This window comes from Sphaerodactylus townsendi, linkage group LG04, assembly GCF_021028975.2.
Source record: "Sphaerodactylus townsendi isolate TG3544 linkage group LG04, MPM_Stown_v2.3, whole genome shotgun sequence".
Classification (NCBI taxonomy): domain Eukaryota; kingdom Metazoa; phylum Chordata; class Lepidosauria; order Squamata; family Sphaerodactylidae; genus Sphaerodactylus; species Sphaerodactylus townsendi.
The window spans coordinates 70,908,909-70,935,096 of NC_059428.1; the positions used below are offsets into that span (position 1 = coordinate 70,908,909).

The window sequence follows — 26,188 nt, forward strand, 5'->3', positions numbered from 1 at the left end:
TGTGAACTTAAAAGAGAAGGGAAAAAAGGCAAGCATTTTAATCAGCAGTCTCTCAGTTCCTAACTCTTGCATATGGGCAGGATGGACAAATTGGAATGTATTTATTTGATGCAATGTCTGAGTCAACTGTGGCTCAGACATTGCATCTGTCAGAACTACAGTCTTCACATAACAATTCAGAATTTAGATTATGTGGGGAAATCTGTGGAGCAATATTGTGATATCAGTTCAGCTGGTTGATCCTGGGACTGAACATTAGAGCTAAAAGTCCACACACATTGCTTAGCTTACCAGGCAGCCTTTATTTGTGCTCATCAACAACCCATACCCCTTCTCCTCCATATGTTTTCTGGCATGGGGGAAATGCAGAGATTTCTCTGAGTGGCTCCTGCTGTTTCTTATCTTATTTATACTGAACAGCAAGTGAGAGAGATATTCTATCAGTCTCCCATACCCTTTGCTCTTTCTATAGGGCTCAAGGATAAGGCAGGGTTTCCATTAATTGCCACTGTTATTTGAAAATGGTAAGGATGACATGAGAAGACTCAGTAGTTTCTTACCTTTCCCAAACTACTGTGTGAGTAGGAAAGCGCTGCAGAGCATCCCACTCACCAGAGGGCCAGGGGCACTCATCCTGATATGTAGAGTTAAGGAATCCTGATTGGAGACCCACCGTTGCCCACTGGCAGAGGGGCCTGAGGGGGCTGGAGCCCTGGGTACCATTTCTTGGGCTGCATTTATGGCTGTGCCCCCCCCCCTTGTAACTACGCCCTGGTCTGGAACTCCCCAAGGAATTCAGGACAGGGGCCTAGTTGAAGACAGTAAATGAGGGGCTTGCCTTGCTCACAGGCATCATGTGGATATTGGGAACAGGGCCAGGTAGGCTCTTCCCCTTCCCCATGTGGAGGTCAGGTGGGACCAGCCACTTGACGCCATGTCTGATATCCATGTGGAGATAAAAGCAGCAAGGGGCCATTTGAGTTTGGCCTCAGCCAGACTCAGACTGAAGCTGGCTGCTGTCGAGACTCTAGCTGTATACGGATGACTTCGCCCCCAAGCTCCACCTTACTGGAGCTGGACCTTGGAGGAGTGGAGCTAATGGTATAAAGCTAGAAGTTTGACAGCAGCCAGCTTCAGTCTGAGCCTGACTGAGGCTAAGCTCAAATGAGCCCTTCCTGCTCTCATCTTCACATGGAGCTTGGGTGTGAGCAAGGCGAGCCCCACTCACTGGTCCTCAACTACGCGGCGCACCTGTCTCAGTAGGGTTGGGAGCAGCTGTGGAAGGGGGCGCGGCATCCAGGTTAACCCTGGGCGCTATTTTAAGTAGTGACACCCCTACATTTGCCCTCAAGCCAATGATAGTAAAATATTTGCATATTCCAGCCACCAATAGTAGAATCTAATAGTAGAATCTATCGAACTGAACTTTAGTTTAGGAATTGAAAATATGATCAGAGCCTTTGACTAACAGTTTTAAACAATGGATTTATCAAGTCCCTAGAACCTTGCAATGCATCGCTGTAATATATGCATAGACACTTCTGAAACAGACTCCTGTTTCTTTGTTTTGCCGTTTTCAGAATGAGTTTTTAAAACATATATAGATATATTATGCATAGACACTTCTGAAACAGACTCCTGTTTTGGGATGGGAGTTTTTGTAGGGTCACCATTAATTGGACACACAGTATATTAAAAACACAGCAAAAGGATGGGATCACATTGCTGTTATATGCACAGCATTCAGTTCTTTAGATAAGTCTGGCCTTTTCTGATTGTTGTTCTGGGTTATCTGCCTGTTCTCTGAGGGAAACATTTACTGCCTTGCAATTTCAAATAATGTCTGAGGCTAAAGTTCCTGCCAATTGTTGTTTATTCATGTGTGTTTGGAGAGAAGTGGGGGATTTGTTACATTATGCATTGTACTGCTCTTTACAAATTTCCCAAAGAAGGGTTTATTTTAAATGATTAAGAAAAGTAATATAATTGATATCTAGTGGGAACAACAGATACATATTGCATGATGTAAAAAGCATACCCCTCCTGTGTGAAAAGAAGTTCCCTTTGGTTCATGAAGGAGGGACTTCAGATAAATCGCTTTTTAAAGCTACTAAAGCTATTATTAGTGTAATTCTGTGCAGTTATTCAAAAGAAAGTTCCACTTCAGTGGGTGTTCATAGGATTGCAACTTAAAAACACTATTTTTAAAACACAGCACAAGATGTTCCGTTAAATGGTAGAACAAGGGTAGAAGATAGTGGGAGGAAATAGCATTTGTACAGCACTTTTCAAAAAGTTTTACATTTACTTTGTTGTATTCTTTAATAAACCTGTAAAGTAGATGGGACATGTTAGCCCCATATTACAGATGGGGGAACAGGCCAGGCTAAAAGACAGCAGCTTGCCAAAGGCTACATAGTAATTTCCTGGCCCAGGTGAGATTTTTTTCTGACTATTTCTGTATGTCATCAACTATCAAAGGCCAAAGATGGAGGCAAAGATTTACATATTTTCACAGTCTTGGTTAATATTTACATTGCTTTAGTGATAGTAGAAGGCAACGGTTTTCCAGTCAGGAAATGTTCATATGTTTCATTTAAGTGGAACAATGTCTCCTTATTTTGTGAATCTATAATCATAAGTTGTACTTCATGAAAGAAGTACTTTCTTGGCATAATAAAAAAAAATAGGCTTGGCATAATAAAAAACAGGATTTGTCCAGGAAAACTTTTTCAGTTGCTTCCTCTATATGCAGGGTAAAAAATCATGCAATCTCTGTGGTCGATCTTGTTCGCCTTAACCTGCCGCTGCATATCTTAAAAAATCATCCATTCGGTACAGCATGTAGCATTACTGGAATAAAATGAAAGCGCAATCAAAATTAAATCCTTTCAGCTTTAATATAAAATCAAGGTAACAACATATTATTTTAACCGGCTATGTTTCAAGGCAACCGACACCACCAGAAAAGCCATCAGTTGTTTAATACTTCCACTCGTTCTTCTGTTACGGGTGCTCGGAGGTGAGCGTCTGGTTTCAGTGCTGTAAGCGGATCAGTTTCACTTGCGGTTGTGTTTCTGAGGGAGCCAATTAACTGTCTCGAATATCGTATATAATGATTGGCAGTTCGGTGCACAGCATGTTTACTTATGATCAGTGTGAATTTTTCCGTAAAATGACAGTGATTTAAATGTAAGTGACATATGGGTTCATTTGTTATTGATTTAGGAATATTTTGTCAAATGAAGAAGCTTAGTCTAGTTTATTGACCAATTTATTATATTTAATGCAATACCTTGTAGAAGAACCAAATGTTGCCTTGCAGTCCCGCGTCGCGAATTCGCCAGAACATCAGTCCAGTATTCCGGATGAACCCATCTGCAAAAAAACCCCATCCGTACGTAGCCAGTTTCGCCTGTTATAATCCGGGGTCAGCAGGCGAGAGCGACTCTCATGGGCTAACCTAATCGGCGGTGTGGGTGTTAGTGGAGGATAAAATGGAGGAGAGGCAAATTATGTAAACCGTTATGGGTTCTCAATGTATAAACATGTGACAAGCTGATGACAGATGTGGATGGCATCGCCCGCCTTTTATCTTTTCCGGCAGAGCTCTACTCTACATAATTCCATCTTTCCTTTCGAATAGAATTAATGAAGATAGCTTTGTAAGAAACACAGAAATCCACAGAGCATGATATCCACCACACAATGGTCCCAAGCTGCGACAACTCAGACCTAATTCAGGCTGCATCAGATTCTCATAGGACAGACAGACATGCTCTGTCTTCATGTATTCTTAGATAAAATGGTTCAGTGGGGAAATTTATTAAATAGCTCTTTTATCTTTAGGGCAAACACGCCGGTAAATCTCCGAACAATTTGGGGGCAAAACGTCATCAGGCGCTGAAGTCCCACTTTAAGGGAAATTACTTGTTACATATCAGTCTATGTACAAATAAAGTTGTGGTGTGAAGCAAAACAGGACTATAGCCTGAGAGACAGCAAGGTCCTAGAAAATAAGGCCAAAGTTGGTCCTAGAAAAATGGTCCTCAACAAATCTGCGAACCGGGCAACCTGCAGCACGCCGCCCACGTAGCCTTCCTGCTCAATTTCTCGATATGCAAGTGATATAGTACAGAGTACTCTTGGAATTCAATGACACCTGAGGGTTTCGAAGTGAAGATTCAGATCAAGATCGAATCCGCCAGGAAAATAGGGCAACTTAAGCAACAAAGGCCTAAAGAAAAGAAAAGACACTGGACTGGGAGTGTATTGTCTGTTACAAAATTCATAGAACCTCCATATACAAATGCCCTTAATTTCATCGTGTGGATTACAAATGTCCAACATGGAACATAAATGGAGCCAATGCTCCGCAAAACAGGAGAAAAAGACTTAATCATTTGAAAAAGATGAAACAAGATATTTGTTTACAAGAAACCCACATCAGAAAAAATAATATAAAATATTTGTCTCACAAATCTTTAGGTGAAGAATTTATCTCAACCAGTACTACAGCAAAAAATGTAATGGTGTTATATATGAAATAGCATTGAAAACCTAAATTGATATTGACTGGAGCATGGTAGATAGGTTGGGGTGGAAGTTAACTTCCTTGGGGTTGAAATTATGGTGTTGGGAATCTGTGCTCAAATAAGGATAAAGGGGTTTTAAATAAACATTGTATTGATAAGCTTATAGGTTTCTCCTATGGAAGTTGGTGCCTGCTGGGACATTGGAAAGGAATAGGATTGCCAAAAGTGGATAGATTTTCTGAAAATAATATTAAAAATACACAAGGTAAATTGTCAAAACCTTTTTTTTAAATTTGACTGAACAACTTGAGTCTTGTTGATATATGGAGACAGAAAAATGGAAACTCAACAGAACATTCCTCAGAAATCTGTGAGAGATCTTTTTCAAGAATATATATGATCTGGGTTTCTAGAAACTTGGTTTCTAAGGTATCTAAAGTAGAAATCTTACCAAATACCTTTTCATATCATAATCTTGTAACAATGGTTTATGAAAGAAAACCTAATACTCTTAGAGTGAGACTAAATGAAACTTCATTTCAAAAAGGATACAATTGTTAGAATTGTAAGAAAAAAATTAAAATAATGTTCTGAGGCTTAGTTTAAATATGGGAACAAACATGAGAGTGGTTTGGGATGCAAGTAAACCTTTTATGAGAGGATATATGATACAACCTAACTGTGAACTTAAGAATGAAAGACAATACAAAATGCAGAATATATTATAGGAGATTAGAGGATATAAGAGGAGCGAAATCTTCCTAAGATTTCAGAAGAATAGGGGTGTATTATGAATGATATGCTAATAGTAAGACAAGTAGTGGAGGCTATAAAAAAATTAAACCAAGTCCCTGGTCCAGATGGTTTATCGGGTTTGTATTAGAAGTGTTTTGAAGATAAAAATTTACAACCATTACAGAATGCAATGAACTCCATCTTTCAAGGAAGAAAGATGCCGGCGACATGGAAAGAGGCCAATATAAAATTAATACCTAAAGAAGGGCAAGACTTAACCTTGATGAGAAATAATAGACCAATATCACTACTGAACAATGACTATAAGTTGTTTACTATAGTTTTAGCTGATAGACCGAAAATAACGTCACATGGAATATCAAACATGGAATGAAGTTAAAAAGACTTGACAAGATAGAACAAATGGCAGTTATAATTGTTGGGGATAATTGCTATGATTATGTTGAATATATTGCCATGAATACTATTTTTGTTTCAAACAGTACTGGCAACTGATACGTCATTTAAACAATGGCAAAAGAATATATCAAATTTTGTCAAACAAATGGAAAAGCCTTGGATTAAATATAAAATCTTGCAAGATGCAGAGGAAAGAGTAGATTTAGCTGATGTGAAATTATTTTTTTCCTACCTGCTGTTTGGTTTGGATGAAAGAATGTGTTATGTTTAAAAGTAGAAGATTGCTTGATTTAGAGGGTCACAATTTGAGATTTCAGTGGCATGCTATTTATGGCTTGACAAAATTTAAGTCAATAAGGAATTTCTCAAATGGGAAATGTAAAATGAAACTAAGAAAAGAATGAATTGCAGAAGGGAATTGGCTCTTTTATGCACAATTATTAAAAATGTTTAAAACAGATAAAATCTTATGGTTTTGAATATTGTAAGACTGAATTTGAGGTAGAATTGTGTTTGAATGATGAACATGTTATAGCCATAATGTATAAGCCTTTGTTGAGATTTAAAACAGGAGAAGGAATGAAAGACTATATGATGACATGGGCTATTAATGTTGGGCAGAATATAGAAATGGAACAATGGGAGACTATGTAGTTAAAGAGTCTCAATATACTTTACGTACTACTCCAGACTTGGTGATTCAGTAAACCTGAATCACCAAAAACTTGAAAAAATCATATTCGGCTTTTCTATGTTTTTGGGGGGCCAAATACCAAAACGGAAAAAAGCCAAACTGAATAGCAAAGAACCGATAACCCAAATAGGTTATTGGGTTTCAAGTTTCACCTATTTAAACTTTAAAGGACCAGTTTCCAACATGTAGCCTTCACTCTTGTTAAAAGCTAGATTTTATTTTTTTTAAAAGAGACTCTCTTTCAACTCTCTCCTTCTAACTTATCTTGGCTGGGTCTGATAGGCTTACTAGTGGGCTTTAGAAGACTGGTTAAAGCCCCCTTCCTCCTACATTGCTGAAAGTCATAGCTGGATTGTCCCCTGTACTCTTCATGCCCTGTGTGTGGTTGCCATGGCAACAAGGAGGCATTCTTACTGGTAAATGGGAGAGCTTGCTGGAGATTCTCTGTTAGCCAGTGGCTGTCATGCATTTTTGCAGGGAGCTGAGCTTCTTACAGTGTTAGGACCTTTTGCAGAGAGGAGGGGAAATGGGAAGAAAACTTCTAGTGGCAAATTAGGTTTCTGCACAATGTAACACTCTGGGCAAAAATATTATGGCCTGTTTGGATCTTCTTGATGTTAAATTCTTCCTGTGTGCTGCTGTTGTTGCTGATATTTAATGGTTAAAGCAGCTTTACCATTTGTTCATTTTTAAAGTGTTTGGCAGCTGGCTTGTTTCCAGGTTTGGGGGAGAATTTTTAGGTATTCATAGTTGATCTCCTCAACGCATCCGTCCCGTTGGTTTTATGGTAATTGCTTGCCTTTTGTTGTTTTGATGGTTGTGTGATGGTGTTGCTGTGGCCTGAGTGGGCCTGTGAGTTTCCCCACATTTGTTTATAGGATTTTTCTTGGGATGGGAATTGATTCTCTGCGGAGAAAGGTGGAATTGTGTTACTATGTCTGGGTTTTGGTTTGGTGCTTTGTCTGGTGGGCTGGCAAACATGTCCCCTGTTTTGGTGTTTTAGTATTGTGAATTGCATTCTATGGCATTATACCATGCTAAGGACTTTCCCAAACCCCAGTTCCACCCTTGCCAGGTTCTACCTCCAAAATCTCTTGATATTTCTCAACAGAGCAGCCCTATGCTTGAGTCTACTCAGGGCTACTCACACACCACAAGAATAAATGGGGCAGACTTTTCCTCAACTGCTAATTGACCTACAGAAATTAAAAGGTGAGTTGTTTTAATAGGTTGGAATAAGCACTAGTGCTTGGTAATGCCAACAAATAAGGATGTTCTTAAAGGAACAGCTGCAGATGATGGATGAATGTGGGCAATTCTAAATATAATTCGCTGTAAGGGGAAGTCCCTCAGTCTGATAAGTTTGTATTAGATTTTCCTTTTTTGTGACTTTTTTAAGCTTCATAGAAAAATGTATGCGTAGACTTTCTAGGGCCTAGTGTTTGTGTGATGCAACACCCATCAGATTTTCTCTGTCCACAGAAGCAGCTTACATCAATCTCATGATAATATAACAGTAAAAATGGTGCTATAAAGTTATATGACTCTTATCTTACTGTTACACCCCAAGCTGATGTTGTAAATTACTTACTGCAGGATTGTTAGCTGTGGAGGAAGAAATGAGAGAATGTGAATTGAACAGATAATTATTGCTTTGTCACTGCTGTTCCATGAAGAGCATGGATGGAGATTTTTATTTCTGCAATAGCAGTATGGCAGCCACCTGGTTCTGGCAGGGTTCTTGTGTTTTTAAGAGCAGAATAGTAGGCATAAATTCCAGAGTTAAAGGATTTTCAGCCCAGAGTTGTTATAGCGCTGGAAAGCTTTGCCTGCTGCATTTTTACCTGCTTCACAGCTCTTGAAAGCACAGGAGCTAAGGAAACAACCCTAATTAAAAACTTAAATGAGGCACATAATTGACATAATCTGAAAGCAGAAAATGAAGTGCAATTCTTTAAAATAAATTAAATGGGACAATTTACATATGTATGCCTTAAACTGTTAAATGGCACTGTTTAGTGAGATTTTCTGAAGAATGCCTGACAGCCAACAGCATATAAGTTTAAATGAAACTGTGCTCATTACTGTTCCATATCACTTGCCCTTATACAGTCCCATACTTCGAAGAATATTTTTCTTTCGAGAGAGATAGCAGCAGCAGGTTCTTACCCATTGTGATACTGAAGAGGAACAGTTAATTTAACACTGCAGGTCTGTCAGAGGCATTATTGTTTGCAATCTGAGTGAGGCATAGGAGACCTCAGAAACAGGAAAAGCCTCCTGATTGCTTGTGGCATCCTGTGTACTCTGATTGCCTAAAAACCCTAATGATGCACAGTGGAAGGAGAATATCTCCCTGTGAAGAACTGTCTGAGGGACTTGTAGATTTTGGAGTTCCTGGAGTTAAGAGCTATCTGCCTTAAATGTACTTTAAAACAATCTCTGAGGAGAGTAGTTGCAGTAAGTGTATGAAAAACTGGCTTGCTCTTCTGTGTGACAGCTGGTATGCTGCGTGTGAAATCAAAGTAATACTCAGACTGAGTGAACTGGTAGAGGGTTATTGAGGGGCCCAAGCTGTAGTGGCCACATATGTAGCCAGGGAGGAATATATCTTCCAAATAGAGGAAAGGATAATTCCTGGGGCCATGGAGTATATGGGGGTTTGTTTTATTTTCCTTCAGAAAGTGTGATTTATGTTCTAGAATTTTCTAACAGCCTGAGTTAGACCACGAGTGTCTAATGCATTAGCTAGAATGTCATAAGTATCTGTACCATCTATGAAACAGCAATATAACATCTAACTGGGAAACTGAACAAACTTATTAAACCAGTGCCTAAGCCAAATACTGAATTTTTCGGCCAAAGCTCTTTTGTAACCTTGGCTGTTTCCACACAGCCAGCGAGCGGGGGTGCATCAGCATAATTTATGCCGATGCACCCACCTGGGACTGTTCACACAGACGGTCCTGGTAGCAGCGCAGGTGAAGGCGCAGCCTTCGCACAGGCTGCACCTTCTGCAACCGGCTTACCTGCTCCTGCTGGCTTCTGTTGCATTGTAGAGGCCAGAGGACACACACCCCTGGCCAGAGCGACGGCTCTGGAGACGGAGGCCAGGGGACGTGTCCCCTGGCCTCCACAACACGACGGAAGCCAGTAGGAGAAGGTAAGGGAAACTCCGCCTTCTAGCCGCTGCCATTCGCACGGCAGCAGCTGGAAGGTGCCACTTTTGAAAAACCTCACTCATGGAGTGAGGTTCAAAAGTGGTGTTTCCGCGCCGCTTGGGTGGACGCCTCCCCAAGGATGGCATTTTTGCCGTCCCTGGGGCACTGTATTCTGCCCATGCGGAAACAGCCTCAGTTTCTTCTGCCTTATCTTTTCTGTCCCTCCAAGTTATCTATCTCCATTCCCGTTTCTTCCCTATTCAATAAACTTTGATTCTGTTTAAAATCTGACTCACTATTATTTTGTGTGCTTACCTAGAAAGGTTATAATAACAGTCATCCTTCACCATCTGGGTCAGTAACAGGACTGAAAGAAAGTATTTCAGTTTCACTATATACTACCGTGTTTCCCCGAAAATAAGACAGGTCTTATATTTTTACTCCAAAAGATGGATTAGGGCATATTTTCAGGGGATGTCTTAATTTTTCCCATGATTTTGACCCCCCTCATGACCAGATCAGCTGCGCCAGGGAATCTGTAATTAGGGCTTGTTTTTGGAGTAGGGCTTATATTTCAAGCATCCTCCAAAAATCTTGAAAAATCATGCTAGGGCTTATTTTTGGGGTAGGTCTTATTTTAGGGAAAACAGGGTACCATTTCTCAAGCACCTCAGTCCTCAGGGGAAAAGGCAAGAAAAATCTGACAACATAGGTCAGGGAGTAGTTTCCCTGTCTCAGTGAACTGAAAAGGTGAGGTTGCCCATCACACCAATGATATACCCAGCGACTCTATTTACTCTGCTGCATACAAAAGTGTCATTAACTACTTTTTACTCTTTATAAGACTGTCTGACAAATGGAAGGTGGGATCAGATTGCCTCTTTGTCTTTTATTCTAAACTTGAACCAAAGATTATTGACTTCAGGTGAACTTTTTGCACATATAAAATGAAACTTTTCCATTCCAGGAATTTCATTTATTTGTTTGTTTGATTGATTTGCAGGCCACCTTTCCCTGTCAATGAGCTCAAGGTGAAACACAATAATCATATCTTACAATAATAAATCAATATCTTATAAAAATAATTCAACCATAACGTATCAATATCTCTGCACCCTAACTAATAGAGGTTAGGGAAGAACAGAAAATAAATGAAATAAGCAGCACCCAAAATAGAGGGAGGGAGAGGAAGGGGATGGGGCAGGGAAAGGGATGGGGGAGGCCAGTTAAGTTGGGATGTGGTGCTGCCCTCAACTATGGGCCTTACGGAACAGCTCTGTCTTACAGGGCCTGTGGAACTGAAACAGGCAGACCTATAATCAAATGGGGGAGGGAGGACGATGCTGGAATCAGCTATAGTGCCTACACATAATACCTTGATATCATGAACAGCCTGACCTCATGGAGCAGAGAAAGGGTAAGATAGATGCCAGTCTTGATTCAGATATTAAGGAAGGATTTTATATGAAGAGGGTCTGCCTGACAATAGCATTCTTCCTCCTCCTGAATTATGAAAGCAGTGCTTCAGACAATGCCCCTCCTAAGGGCATAGCCACTCACAGCCTAGCCTTGAGCAAACAACCTGACTCCGATCCAATAATGAACTTGCAAATGTCCACACACTAATCTCATCAGTGAAACACCTGTTCTGCCCTACACTCTTTTCCCTAACATTAACTTAATCCTGGAAACCGCCTGTCCAACTATTAAAGGTGGTCATGCTTCCTGGGGTTTTTTTTTGTTTTAATTTCATCAGCACAGTCCCAGACTCAAGTCCTGGGCTCTCCCAGGTCTAATCTCATCAAGCAATTTCCAACAGCATTGTCCATGCCTGGGACACAACTTTGCATTGCCTCAGGAACTTGCCCCACTTATTGTAGCCAGGGGCTCAATTTTTCTTATAACTGGAGCCCTAAAATCCATAGTTCTTCACACTTCCTCCTTGCATCCAATATCAGCCTCTGTGAAAAAAGCTGGCCATTTCTCTCGCTGTCTCCTTGGATCTCTTCACTTCCAAAATGACAAATATCACCCTCCCAATTCCTATTCCTGCTATCACTGCTTCCTTTATTTCTTAGACCTCTTGAATCTGTGTACTTGCATGTGTTTTCATTATTTTGATCTTTTAATAAAACTGTAACCTCTTTTACCTAGATTTCAATAAAGCCTTTGACAGGGTTCTTCATGATGTCCTGATGAGTAAACTAGAGGACCATGAACTGGACTCTAGGATAGTTGGGTGGATAGGGAGCTGGTTGGAGAACCGCACTCAAAGAGTAGTTGTCAATGCCATTTCAACTGAATGGAGGGAGATGTCCAATAGGCATCTGTACTTTTCAATATTTTTATAAATGATCTAGATGAGGTGTGGAAAGACTACTTATTAAATTTGCAGATGATACCAAATTGGGAGGAGAACATAACAGAATATACAGATAGAATTCAATGGGATCTGAGCACACTGGAAAAATAGGCAGAGGTGAACAGGATGCAATTCAACAAGAATGAGTGCTGAGTCCTACATTTGGGTAACAAAAATGAGGAAAACACATACTAGATAGGAGATACACTACTGAGTAGCAGTGTGTGTGAACAAGATCTTGAGGAAAGGGTGGACAGTAGGTTAAATATGAGCTGCCAGTGTGATGCAGTGACAAATAAGGTTAACGCAATCTTGGGTGTATCAACAGAGGCATAACATCCAAATGTAAAGATGTCATAGTCCCACTGTACACTTCATTAGGCCTCACCTCAGGCCTCACCTGGAGTATTGTGTATACTTCTGGGTTTAGATTATGGGCAGAAAGGTTCCGGCTGGATACTAGGAAACAATCTTTTACAGTAAGAGATATGCAACAATTGAATCAGCTACCTAGGGAGGTGGTGAGCTCCCCTTCACTGGCAGTCTTCAAGCAGGGGTGGACAAACACTAGTCTGGGATGCTCTAGTCTAGGCTGATCCTGCATAGAGGAAGGGATTGGGCTAAACGGTCTATGGTCCCTTTCAACTCTATGATTTTAATTCAACCCTACTTTTGAGTGATTCTCTTTGAGAATGGATCTCCGTATGCACAGACAAAGATCTCCTATTCACCTCTTGCATAGCCAGGTCTGCCTCTAGCTCATTCCCCCCTCCCACTCTCACACACACACTTACAAAAGGTAGACCCAACCAATTTGGGTATCACCACAGAACCCAGGTCACATTTGAGGGAGTGTTTCACTAGTCCAAGGCCAGAGCTGAAATGGCTCTGGCTATAAAGGTCAGCCAGACATTTTTTGGGCCAGGGACTATCACAGCCCTGAGCCTTTCGGGGGAGAGCGGTCTAGAAATTTAAAATATAAATAAATAAATAAAAGAAAGTTATTTGCGGAAGGTAATGTTCTTTGGGGTGTGTATTGGGAAAGGCACTCCAGAAGATATATAGGTGATCACCCACTTTGCCTAGGTTGCTGTAGAAACCATTATATTTATGTTTGAGCAAGGCTGAAACTCCAAGGTATAGTTCAATAAAGTGCAGATAGTGTCCCTGGGTTTAAGTACACTCTCTGGGCTTAAACACATTGATAAGCTACATCACTGTGTAAAACCAATTCATCTTGAATTGTGAACCTAAATGTATGTGTACGTGTGCGAGAGGGGGGTCATATCTTCTACAAGTACAAATTCTACATACTGTAAATTAATGTTCTATTAACGTAAACTTTCCCCCACTATTTCTAACTACACTTTTTCATTGCTGTTGATTATCACAGGCTATTGCTATTATCACAGGCCACAGATGTTTAAGTGTTTAACACTTTACCTTCTTCTGAGAAAATGGGCCCACTCAATCCTCTCTTCCCCAGTATAGAGATTAAATCTTCACATCCCTTTTGTACGCCAATCTACAGCATTAATGAATCAGGAGATCCAATTCCTGGTAACACAAAGAAAGCATGCCATTTAAAGGTGGATCCAGACCATAGGTTTTTCATTGGTTGAGTGAAATATAGACACAGAAATGACTGCACGTCATTCTATGATCTGCCATTGTTTAAGTGGAGACTACATATTTTGTACATAGAAAGTCATTAATTGAATCCTTGATATCTTCAGCGAAGAAATCTCACATAATAGGTCTGGGAAACATCTGTTTGCCTGGAACTTTGGAGAGTAGCATACTGCTAAGAACACAAACACATGTTAAGAGGATCAAAGATCAGACTTAGTATAAGGAAGGACTTTATGTACACTTTGCATTCCATTGTATGTACATGTATTCATTAGGGTTACCAGCTATGGGTTGGAAAATAGCTGGAGATTTTTAGGGCAGGGGGAGCCTGAGGAGGGCAGGGTTTGTTCAAGGGAAGGAATTCAATGAGGTTTAATGCCATAGAGTCCAAAGCAACTATTTTCTCCAGGTGAATTGATCTCTGTTGCCTTAAAATCAGTTGTAATAGCAGATCTGCAGCCACCATCTGGTATGCAACCATATGTAAAAGAAGTGCTGGTCTTACCAGTGAGTGGCTGATCTAGACCAAGTCATTTCCATTCAAACTGAAACAGCTTCATCTTCCATACAACCCTAGTCACATCCATAAATTGTTATTTTTATTTTACAATTTTTGCCCCATCTTTCTGCTCGCTCAAGGATCACAAAGGCGACTAACAAATTAAAAAGGTACACAATAAAACATCTTTTAAAAACATTATAATCAACAAAAAGCATCATTAAAACAAGAGCTAAAATATACATAAAAACATAAGAACAATTCAAAACATTGGGCTGAAAGGAAAAATTGAGGGAGTGCCAAACGAACAAACAGCCTTTCCTATTGGTGGAAAATGGCAACAGAAGGGACAGATAAGTCTCCCTGGGGAGAGCGTTCTGGAGTTTTGGTGATATGACCAAGAAGACCCTTTCACGGGTTGCCATCTACCTACTCTCAAAAGATAGGAGCACCCAAAACAGACCCTCAGAAGATGATTACAGTGATAGGGTAGGCTCATAAAGAAGTAGGTGGTCCTTGGTCCTAACCATATAGGGCTTTAAAGGTCACCACAGCACCACAAATGGAGTATTATCATCCCTGCAGTTCACTCCAGTCAACATCTTCTGCACCAGTTGAAGCCTCCAAATGCTTCTCAAGGGCAGCCCACACAGGGCACATCATCTTGATGTATTCAGGGCATGCACCCCAATGGCCACATATTTTCTCAGGAAAGGGTGCAAGCTGACCAGTCAAAACTACTAAAAGGCTCCCCTGTCCACACCTGCCACCTTCTGACACAGCAGTAGACCTGGATCCAAGAGCATCCCTAGGCGATGGACCTGTTCCTTCAAGAACAGGTAACAGCTTAAATACCAGGTCAGACTGTCTGCTCACCCGTAACACACTTTGTCAGGATTAAACTTCAATTTATCAGACCCCATCCATTCAAAAACTGCCTCTAGGCACTGGTTCAGAGTTCCCAAGTGTAAAGTAGAGCAGAGTGTCACATACTGGTGACAACCTAGTGCTAATCTTCTCCAGATGGCCTCAGCCCAGCAGTTTTATGTTGATGTTAAAGAGCATAGGGAACAAGATGGAGCCTTGTGGGTCACTCAAATTCAGGATAGAAATGTTTCAAGTAAAAAAATATGTTTTGTGCTTCTGAAAGTTATTGTTTAAATGTTGAACTATATCAAGCAAACTCTGCATTAGATATGAAAGCATTTCTTTCCTTCTTATATCTCATATTAGCATTTGCAACCCAGAAAAGGTTTCTCAGCACTGCTTGTGAAAATGCCTTCAGGCGTTGAGGATAAATGTCTAGTTTTTCACCTGAGTCTGGAAGCTGTGTCTGTACTTTATGCCCCGGCTGTGCTTTTTGGGATAAGTTGCTGATATCAAATAGGGATTTTAAAATGTTTGGCAAATTGGTAATCAATTTCAAATTTCTTTTTCTATGGCCCCTTCCACACACGCAAACCACTTTCACAACTGTTTGCAAGTGGATTTTGCCATTCCGCACAGCTTTAAAGAGCACTGAAAGCAGTTTGAAAGTGCATTATTCTGCATGTGCGGAATGAGCCTATGTTAACTACAACTTGAACTGGAAGTCACCTGAAATTTTAGGAAACATGATGTAATCTTTTCAAATGCTGTCTTCCTTACTAGCCAGTAATGGAAAGGTAAAGACATGGAACTAATTTCTAAAGGAATTCGTATTATGAAAAGATTGTTGTAGGGTGAAGTCCTCTACTTATCTCAAGAGCAAGTAGAGGACAGAACATGCTGTGCTCAATCTAGCCTTGTTGTTTCACATACATGCAGTTAGGTGAAAGAGGGCAGACAACTTTTTACTCTATCAATTCAATCTATAAATGCTTGTGAGATCATGAGAAAAAAATGGATCCCATCTTCCATTTTACAGGTATATCTTTGCTCCCCATCTTAACCTTTCTCCCATTTTCCAACTCACACTGCACTACACTAAGAGCTTCACTCAGAGGACTGGGAACTTCTGCTCCAATTGACCCACTTCTCTGTCCAGTTCCCCATTTCCCTTACCTTTAAACCATTAGTAAGTTCCTCTTGCTCCAGCTTGGCATAGGTCATGTTGATTTGTTTGGCATTGCGATATTGCTTTTTGTCGATGTTTTTGATTTAGTCTTTTTTAAGGATAAGTTTTTCCCTCCCTTAATATTGTACCAAATTCTCTTATAGTCTATAATTCTTTTTGAACCTGTATATCTAATCTCTGTCATCCCCTTCTACTGATCACACTTTTTACAGCCACTTGGTTGGGTACAATATCTCTGTTTTCTGCTCCCAGGGCAAACATGCAAGCTAATGCCCCATGTTAATCTGAACATATGTTAATGTTTGTGAGGGTATAATAGCACCACCACTCCTGAAATGGCCCATTTGGTTCTAAGTAAAACTACTTCTAGTATAAGCAAGCACACTCAGTCAGAAATAAACATGTTTATTTAGCTCTTATTTAGCTCTATATTTTGGACAAATATGGCAGGAAAAAACATTTTTAAAATTCCCTTTTATAGTCCTAGAAACTGAAAGGATCATTATAAATGAGCAAAATGTTTAATGCTGAACAAAATGTGCAGTGGCTAAGGATGGTGTCTGCAGCAAACAAGACAGCACTGCAACCATTAAATGAAGGTGGCACCTAGTGGTAAGCTTTATGTACAAATAAGATTTTCCTGTATGAAATTAATGGGCATAAGCATACTTAACCGTGTACTGGATTATGGCTAGAGTAGCTTTCTGGCATGGCACATAAGCATTGCAATGACCAGATAAATTATAGTCAGAAATGTGTTCAAATCCTTCAACAAACATTAGAGGAAATTGCAAGAGGAAAATTATCAATTGCACTGATAAATTAAACTTCACTCAATAAAAAGAAAAGTGTATTTCCAGTATATCCCCATTCATGAGGGTTTGACATTAAAAAAAACTCCACAGTGTAACATTTCACCTGACTTTTGTGCAAAGTACTGAGAAATGCAAGAGCAGCATACATAAAACTGGACAATAAACAGTATAAAAGCACACACTTGAAGGATCAGCATATCATCTTTGGTTTTGAGACATGAGTTTATATTTGGTAAATTTCTGATCTTCAGAGAAATGCAAATATGGGAATATATATGGCATTCCATGTTTTGATAAGCACATTAGCTAAAACGAAATTAATAGAAGTCCAGATGCTTGACATTATGTCTGGCAAAATGAATAATGCAACATTATGGAGAATTTACAAGGTCATTGTGTGTTTCTAATGATTCAGTTTCCTTACAAGCAAAGTGCAGAAAATTATTCAGAATGCAAAGCTATGTCAAACAAATAATCCTTATACTAGTACTAGCAGCAAAGCCCATTACGGGGGAGATGCAATGGGCCCCAGCAAAGAGTGGAAGAGGAAGTATCTCCCCCAGCAGTGGGCTTTACTGGTATTGTAACAGTCCCCCTCCACACTCCTGCTCCCGGCATGATGTAAAGCCTTTGTGGGTCTGTGGCTTGGACGTTGGACAGTTGTGGCTTGTGGCTGGTGGGAAGGGGAGGGTGAAGAGGAGTGGCTTGGGTTGGGGAGGGAGGGCAGCAAGGTGAGGCTTGGGGTGGGGGAGGATGGAACAGAGTGGTTTCACGTAGCAGAAAGTAGAAATGGTGAGGATTCTGGTTGGGCAGGATTGAAATGTAAGGCTTAGGTGGGGAGGGTTGGAAGGTGTGGCTAGGGGTGGGTTGGAAGGCAAATATTGCGGTGGGGGAGGGTTAGAAGGCGAGTATTGGGGTGAGGAAGGGTTGGAATGTCAGTATTGGGTTGGGGACGGTTGGAAAAGGATTACTGGGGCAGGGGAGGTGGAAAGGTTTGGCTAGGGTTGGGGGAGGGTTGGAAAACGTGGCTTGGAATAGGGGGAGATAGCAAAGTGAGGCTTGAAGTAGAAGGAGGATTAGAAGGTGAGGCTTGGGTGTGGGGAAAGTTGGAAGGTGTGGCTTAGGGTGCGGGGAGAGCTGAATTGGGATGGTTGGAGTGTGTGGGGGGAGGTGGGAGGGCTTTGTCAGGCCAGCAAAACAACTTCTGGGGATGGGGGGAGGTGGGTGTTGGGGAGGAGGGGGGAGATTCTTCAATGGGGTAGTTACTTGCCACCATGGCCCAGTTGAGGCCAGGGAGGGGAGCAGTGGTGGGATCCAAAAATTTTAGTAACAGGTTCAAACTGTGGGATTCAATCTGTGGTGTAGCGCCAATGGGGCGTGGCAGGGCACGACGGGGGTGTGGCCAGGCATTCCGGGGGTGGAGCATTCCTGGGCGGGGCTGTGGCAAGGACGCAGCCGCTGCGCCAGTCCTTGGGTGGGAAACAAATGCACGCAGGCGCAGGCTGCCACGCACGCCGGTGCACCTCCTGCTAGGCTGCTTCAAGTTCTGCGCGCTACTGCTGAGAGGAGTGGCATAACTAAGGCAAAAATCACATGGCAAAATCACCAATTAGTAACCCCCTCTCGGCACACACAAATAATTAGTAACCTACTCTCGGGAAACTGCGAGAACCTGCTGAATCCCACCTCTGGAGGGGAGGCAGCAAGCTGAGTCCAGCACCCAAGATTAGGACTGCTAAGAGATGGAATGGGAAAAGGTGAACTTGAATCCAATGTATGGGCAGGATACACTTCGTGACTCTGGTCCACTCACTGGCTGCAGGTTCATCGTCGGGACGTTCCATTCCTTAGCAGATTATTGTTTAAGATAGTTGATAAAACACATTTTTAAAGTGAAAATGTTTTCCCCTTTCTGCTTTTGCTCTATATTAGTAAAGCTGAATGTTTTCCCTCCTCCAGGTCACATGTCGGACATTTAAGATGGCATAAAGATGATATCAAGTATCTAGTAAGAAATGATAATTGGCAGCCGGGGAGGCGGGTGACAGAGAGGTCACTGATATTTTGTTACTTTGTAGCTAGAAATAACTTAGAAATAACTTGCTTAGATTTATTCCAGACTTGATGGGTGGCACATCTTCTGGGAGCATAGATCCTATGTTGGCCCTGGAGGCAGGAGCAGTTACAGGGAAAAAAAGCACGTTTGCATAGTGCTCTAAATATTGCCCAGGCAAAATAACTCTGCTACTTTCCCCATTGGCATCTGAGTAAGTTCAAATACAGGTTCTCCTACATATAGTGGAAGGTCATGTTTAGATTTGGTTGTATGTCACCTGTCTGCAGTACAGAAGACAATCAGTAAACCTGACATCTGTCAAACTGGACTAGGAATAAAACATCAAAGATTGCATCTGTGCCTCCAGTGCGTGTAATACCAAAGAAGTGATACCTGGGAGGACCAGCTGCAACATGGGTTGCATTTATGAACATAGGAACAGAATCTCTTGAGAGGACCCCATGCACCATCCTAGATCTCAGTGGTATGATTACAGTATATTTCTGGGATCTAGATCTCCAACATGTTCAGCCAAATGAAGCCTATTCTAATGAGGAATGTGAACCCTCACCAACTATCAACAGATCCAAGAATTACCAGATATTGGAGCCTTACATTCAACGTGTTCATTAAATTCTTACGAAGTCTTAGTTATGACAAATATTCAGGTAACAGCTTTCAGTCTAGTTTTAGACAAAAACAGAAATTTTGAGATTGGAGAGGGGAAAAAAGAGACTTATAAAAATACTAAAATCCAATGAGATAGCTGCCAAAGTGCTTCTTGAATTTAAATCGCCTTTCTTTGCCGTTCCCGGGCAGTAACGAAGTTAAGCAAATCAATTGCTGTAACAACACCAAACACCATTTGCCTTTTACTGGACTTGCCATCACTGTGATCTAGAGAAAGGAAGAATAGGATAGACATGACTTTTCTGTCTCAGAATATTCAAATTTTAAATAACCACTTCAAAATCACATGCATTATTGTATAATAAATCGAAAAAAATAAATAAAAATAAAAATAAATAAAATTATCCATGGAGTCAGCAAAAGTATCAGTAAAAGGTACAAGGTGAGAATGCACTTTGCTTCCTTGCTCTGGCACTGGCTGGCTCTGTTATTGGCAGGACTAGAAGAGCATTCCAAGTAAACCTTTCTGGAGATGCCACTGCACTAAGCTATGGTCGTTCTCAACAGAGGGGGGGGGGCAAGGGGGGGAAAAGGCAGGGAGATTGAAATGGAAACTCTGCCACATCATCAGGGCTAATAGCACGGCCCTTTATCCTTATAGTTAGCCCAACACTGTGCATGATTTTATCAAGGAAGAGGCTCTGGCATGGATGTCCCTTATTTGCTTTTTAAATAGTGCCCGCTCAGCCTTTGCTCCCTCCACAACTGCTAAAACACCAAACATGAGATTAGGCTGCAAGTATAATAGGAAAACATTTTATGAGAGATTAACTATGCACCCTAAAATCAGCAAGGAGAAAGAAAATGCAATGGAGGTAGGATTCAGCATGCAGTCTGCCTCTTCTAATGATAAGCCGCAAACTAAGATAGCATCCAGTACCCAATAACAATAGCTGAATTGGAATCAATGCCAATGTTGTGGTTACACTAAGGACACGGTTTAAACCCCTAGGGACTTTAACAATGACAGAATGTGCTTTCAGCAATGCCCTGGCTGAATCTACAAACTGAAACTGTATTTACAGATTTTTTTGCACTGCTAATTAAATATTTGTTACTGCAATATATTACTGTTCTGCCTTCTAATCCACTGTAGCCACACATATTGAGCTGGAGAAGCTACATGCAGCTGTGATGGTTCTTGAATTCCTAGGAAATGTAACGAAAATGAGCTGATTTGGTAGACAGCAGTTAAGGACAAACTCAAAAGGTCTCATACTTACACTGAATTTGATCATGTACCACCAGAGCAAAGTGATCTATTTCCAAGATATGAGACAGCTTCCCCAAGTTGTCTTGCAGACGAATCTGCAAAGAAAAAGTATTGAACTCGAGAAACCAAACACATGGCTTTATAATAAATGTATTACACAGGCAAGCTTCGTAATCCTTCCTCCACAGGACACCTCTCCCACAAGGCTTTTGAAAAAGTAGTGTTTGTGATAGTGAATTGGTTGGAGTAGCAGGCTTCTGTTAAATTCAGCTGTTTTAAATAAAAGTGAAATGAAAAAGAAGGGATGTTCAAGATAGAGTAATTTTAAAAATTATGGCATGTAAGTGTTCTTAATTCGATACAAAGTAATTTCAAATTCAAAAGTCCAGTCATCTAATAACAGCTTATTTTCCAGGTTTGCCAATAGGAACTGGAAGGAAGTATTTAAGAACAGATACACATGAAAAAATAAAGGGGCTGGGGAGAGCCACATAAAACTCCATCAGCAGATTAAAGAAAAGCAAAGATCTCTATTTTCGGAATAATTATTTTTCTGCAGACATATGATCTCCAAAATATTTTCCTTTGAAGCCCATATTCAAATACGTCTCCATCTGTAGTGTAGCAATATATCCAATTGTTAACATGTCCCCATCTATGAGGCAAATCAGACCTCTCTACAAACCTGAGAAATGTCCTATGTTTACAGAAAAACCTAAGAAAAGAACTGGAAGATTAACACCGCTGCCACCAGCTAGTTTTACCTTCTTATCAAAGACATTTTCCCCCATTTTCTTGTAGATTTGGGATATTCTTGCTGCTCATTAATGAAACCACCAGAAGGGCAATGGTTCAGTACAGATAATGTGCTTGAAATGCAGAAGTTCCCCATTTCACTTTCTGGCACCCCCAGTGAAAGTACCTCAGGGATCAAGATCAGGAAAGACCTTTCTCTACCCAAGACCTGAACCACCACTGTCAGTCAGACTGACAACACTGGGCGGGATGGAGCAATGGTCTGACTTGGTATGAGGCAGTTTCATATGTTCATATGTGTTGACTAATGCACTTTGGAATACACTTTGCCAAACAAACCACATGCATACCAATCTATACCAAATACCAATCTATACCAAATACCAAATCTTTTCCTAGACTTTATGTTAGTATATACAGAAGCGAATGCCACCATGGAGCTGGATCCAAAGGCACCCTTCAGTTCATGGAAGGAATTCTTCCACTGAAGAAAGGAAGTAGCAGAAGAAAATGTTATACTGTTTTAAACATTTTACGTGGGAGACATCTTTTATGAGGTAAGGGTGGCTTTGAATCCAAACTAATAATTTACAAAGCTGAAAAAAGCCCAGAGAAAGAGGAAATAAAGTTTGCTGCTGAGTTTAATTCAGTTGCTTCACTTTGTGGTTGCAGGAATCCCTTTGCCCTCTTTTGATCCTCCGAGATCATTATGGTTCTGATTTACAATGTATACCAAGAGATTCAACAGTATTTGATAATTTTAAACATAAAGAAAGAAACCAAAAGCAACTTTCTAATTTAGAAGCAATATTACCTTCCATAATAGTCTTTTTTTTTGCTTTACTGAACCCTGTGCTTTAAGAATCAACTTTAAGTATACCCAATTATTTTCTTGTTCAAATAATAGAGAATTGAGGACTTTCTCTTTCAATGGTAGAGCGTCTAAGGCCAATTGCCAAATATAAGAGTTTCTTATGGAATGTGGTTTCACCACCTCTGCTTGGTACAGCAGCATTCTTAATTAAAGAGGATGGATGGTTGACAGAAATGTTAGGTATTCAATAAACAAGAGGGGTAAAAAGAAGGTACTCAGACTACATTATTTATCATGGCAAAGAAATAAGGAAATAGAAAAAGGGACAGAAACCAAAGAAGAAGCTGTGCAAGGGCCAGGGCTGTGTATACACTGTGTACTTTTATGGCATAAATTAAAAACCCTAAACATGGAACAGAGACTTTTAGCTCTAATTAAAGCGTTCCACACGAATACAACTTGCCAAATAAGAACTTCAAGAGATGGCACGTTAACAGAATCAATTATGGTTAACAAAGGGGTTAAACAAGGTTGCCCACTGGCACCCAGTCTATTTTGCCTATTTCTCAAATGACTTCCCTGCAACCTTAACTAAGAATTGATGGCCATCCTCACACGCTTTAGGCTACGCTGCATATATCCAACCCTGCTTTATGCAGACTGACGCTTGTTCTTCTTTGTCATATTCTCCAAGTAGGCTTAAAGCACAGCCTACTAAACTGCAGTGCAGAATACTGTCATGTAAATAAGCTGATGCTTAACTATGACAAGTCCAAAGTCATGATCTTTGCAAAATCTAGGTGTAAATGTAGCTGGAAAGTGAACAACCACATGTCCTAGAGCAAGTAAGTCAGTTTAGATATCTAGGGCTCCTATTCAGTTACAACCTATCTTGGGTCCCTCACAGCGAAACAAGCAGAGAACAAAGGAAACTAGGGCAGGAATGCTGCAGCGATTCTGGTTTTTTTCTACTCTAAAGGACACCAATTTGTCCCCGCTGCACTGAAAATCTTCAATGCAAAGATAATCCCTCAACTATTATATGGAGCCCCAATATGGTTCCCCGAAATTAAATCACCTTATGAGTCAGTACAGGGATACTTTTTGCGAAGAATTTTAGGGTCACCAAGGTGTGTCCCATATGACACCCTATGCAGAGAAACTGGACAAAATAGTATGGAACTGATGGCATGGACAAGAGTACTTAATTACTGGACCCAAATTCATTTTGAGCCCAGACCCAATAGTTTTATACATCAACTCTTATCAGAATCTACATCTGTGAAATGGTTGGCTGACATAGATAAGAAACTTAACAACATGGGCTTAACAGCTGACCAGTTCCAAACTATGTCTGCCATCAGAATTCATAATGAAATTAAATCTGTTTTAGTTGAACGAGAGAAACTGAGAATGTTGCAGGAGGGGGGAAAAAGCTGCTCCCCACAGGCCTTGGGAATTGTCCGATCAGATTACTGTGCCAACTATCTGTACATTCTGTGCAACCCCAAACAACGCGGGGAGTGTACACTTTGGCTCGTTTAATGCTCCTACCTAACGCTATGACTCTTGGCAGGTATAATAACACTCCATATGAGAACAGGTTATGTCAATGTAACATGGCCGTTGTTGAGACAGAGTTCAACATGTACTATTGGAGTGTCCAATATACTCTAGCCCATACTCATCCATGTACATCTGTCCATTGGTAGAGAGCTCAAACGCTGTCAGGTTACCATCTGTGATGAACTTTCTACTCAATGGGTCCTGTGATCTTGTATGTGAGAATGTTGCAAGTTTTTTGAGGCACTATTTGGTCAGGCGCAATCATTGTCTACATAGTAGTAATGGTTAATTAATTTATATGTGTGCGGTTTACAAGGCGTGGTTGTGAACGTTTAACATTGTTTTAATGTATTTAATGTATTTAATGTTTTAATGCATTTTAATGTTTTAATGTCTCAGTTAGTAGATAAATGCCTCTTTTCTACTTTTCTACTAACTCTGTAGTTTATAATGCCAATAAAGGCTTTGGAATTGAATTGTATACACTGTGTTGTCATACTGTATACTTTAAAAATAAAAATACACATCAAAATTATGCGCTAGGAGAACCCAAATGGTCTCTTCAAGTGAATTGTGCAAAATGCACAAGAAACAAATTTGCTTATCTTATTTCATATAATTTACATTGGTCAGCAAGTTTGTGGGGGGGATTTCCTATTCAGCCCCTATTCAGCCCCCATGCCCAGGCTTCTGAGATTTCATCAGGTATTGTCAGAATACTCTGAAGCTTCCCTTGGGAGCCAGAAGAACTAAAAATATAGGGTAAAGACTGATGTATATTAATATAAAGGCAGTGTGAAGTGACTGGATTCCCATTACTGTATATACTGGCGTATAAGACTACTTTTGAACCCTGGGAAATCATCTGTAAAGTCTGGGGTCGTCTTATACGCCGGGTACTCTTATATGGCGAATATATCCCAAACTCTGGAAATTTTAACTGGAAAAGTGGGGGGGTCGTCTTATACTCCCAGTCGTCTTATACGCCGGTATATACGGTAGCTTTGCAACTATGACGGAACTATGATGAGAAGAACTACGAGTCAAGACCACCTTTATTGGCATATCATACACTCTACCAAATCAACTGTCAATCTTGCTTTTCCTTTCTCTTTCATTCCTGTTTCTCTCATTTTCTAAGTGGCTGCTCACATTAATTTAATTGTGTAATTATTGTTGCATTTAATGGGCAGTTCATGAGCCACGAGTGAGAATATTTCTGGGAGAAAGTTAAGATGCATATATGATTAAAGGTAACAAAGATGTAGGTAACGTCTAAATAAGCACTAACACATTAAACATGTCACCTACTAGGCAGCCAATTTAGGTTTGGTATTTCTTCTATATTAAGAAACAATGCTCATCACATACAATTGTAATCATATATCTATCTCATATCAACAGAATTTCATCATTCACTGTTGTATCATCACATGAATTATTTTTCTCTTTTTCTATTCAATAATCTAAACAAACAGTAACTTCAAAGGTGTTTCCACATTCATTCAAATTCCAGATAATTTTTGCTGGCAAGCAATTAATTAACTTTGTATTGAATTATGATTTAGTGGTCTTAAATGGAAATAGCAAATTAGAGCCTATAGGTGATTATACCTGCTTGACTTCAATGGGCTCTTGTGTAATTGATTAAGTGTTAATTTCTCCTTGCTTGTTCCCCCAGATCTCTAGCTTTTGGGTAGGTGACAACCTAAGGGGAGGGAGGTATATAAATTAAATATACCATACCATAACCTCCCTGTATAAGTTGAACTTTTTCCATAAAATTCCTCTTTTTCCATTAAGCCTCAAATCCACTTTGTTACAGAGAGGACCTCAGAGTTAACTCCAGTACCAATCAGTGAAATGCATTCTAGAGATTGTAGCACCCTCCTCATGGCAGATGGATCCTAATGGAATAATAGAAACACTATCTAATATATCATACCTTTTAAAACCAATCTACACAAAGGTATCTCTGACCTCCCAAACTGGTAAGGCTCTTGAGCATGGGTGGACAAATAGCTAGTTTGACAATGACTGTAAAGAGCATATTAAAAAAATTAGAGCGAAAGGCCATCTACTTAGATGTCAACTCTCCAAATAAATTCATCTGACCTCAAAGCCTTGAAGCGTGCTTTCAACATTTTGATAAAACATAAAAAGAGGCTAGGGACTTGCCATAAA

The 26,188-nt window shown here is 40.3% G+C and overlaps 1 protein-coding gene across 2 annotated transcripts in view; it reads right to left on the reverse strand.

Annotated features, from left to right (window-relative positions):
• Positions 1 to 19,568: 19,568 nt before the first annotated feature.
• The window catches only part of LOC125431702 (cystathionine beta-synthase-like protein), a 55,134-nt gene continuing 48,514 nt past the window's right edge, over positions 19,569 to 26,188 (reverse strand). For both annotated transcript variants that reach the window (XM_048494738.1, XM_048494737.1), the window contains 2 exons: positions 20,879 to 20,963; positions 19,569 to 19,862 (listed from right to left, as the gene is read on the reverse strand). In XM_048494738.1, coding sequence (XP_048350695.1) covers positions 19,753 to 19,862; positions 20,879 to 20,963 — 195 coding nt within the window. In that variant the 3' untranslated portion in view covers positions 19,569 to 19,752. The remainder of the gene's footprint in view (positions 19,863 to 20,878; positions 20,964 to 26,188) is intronic.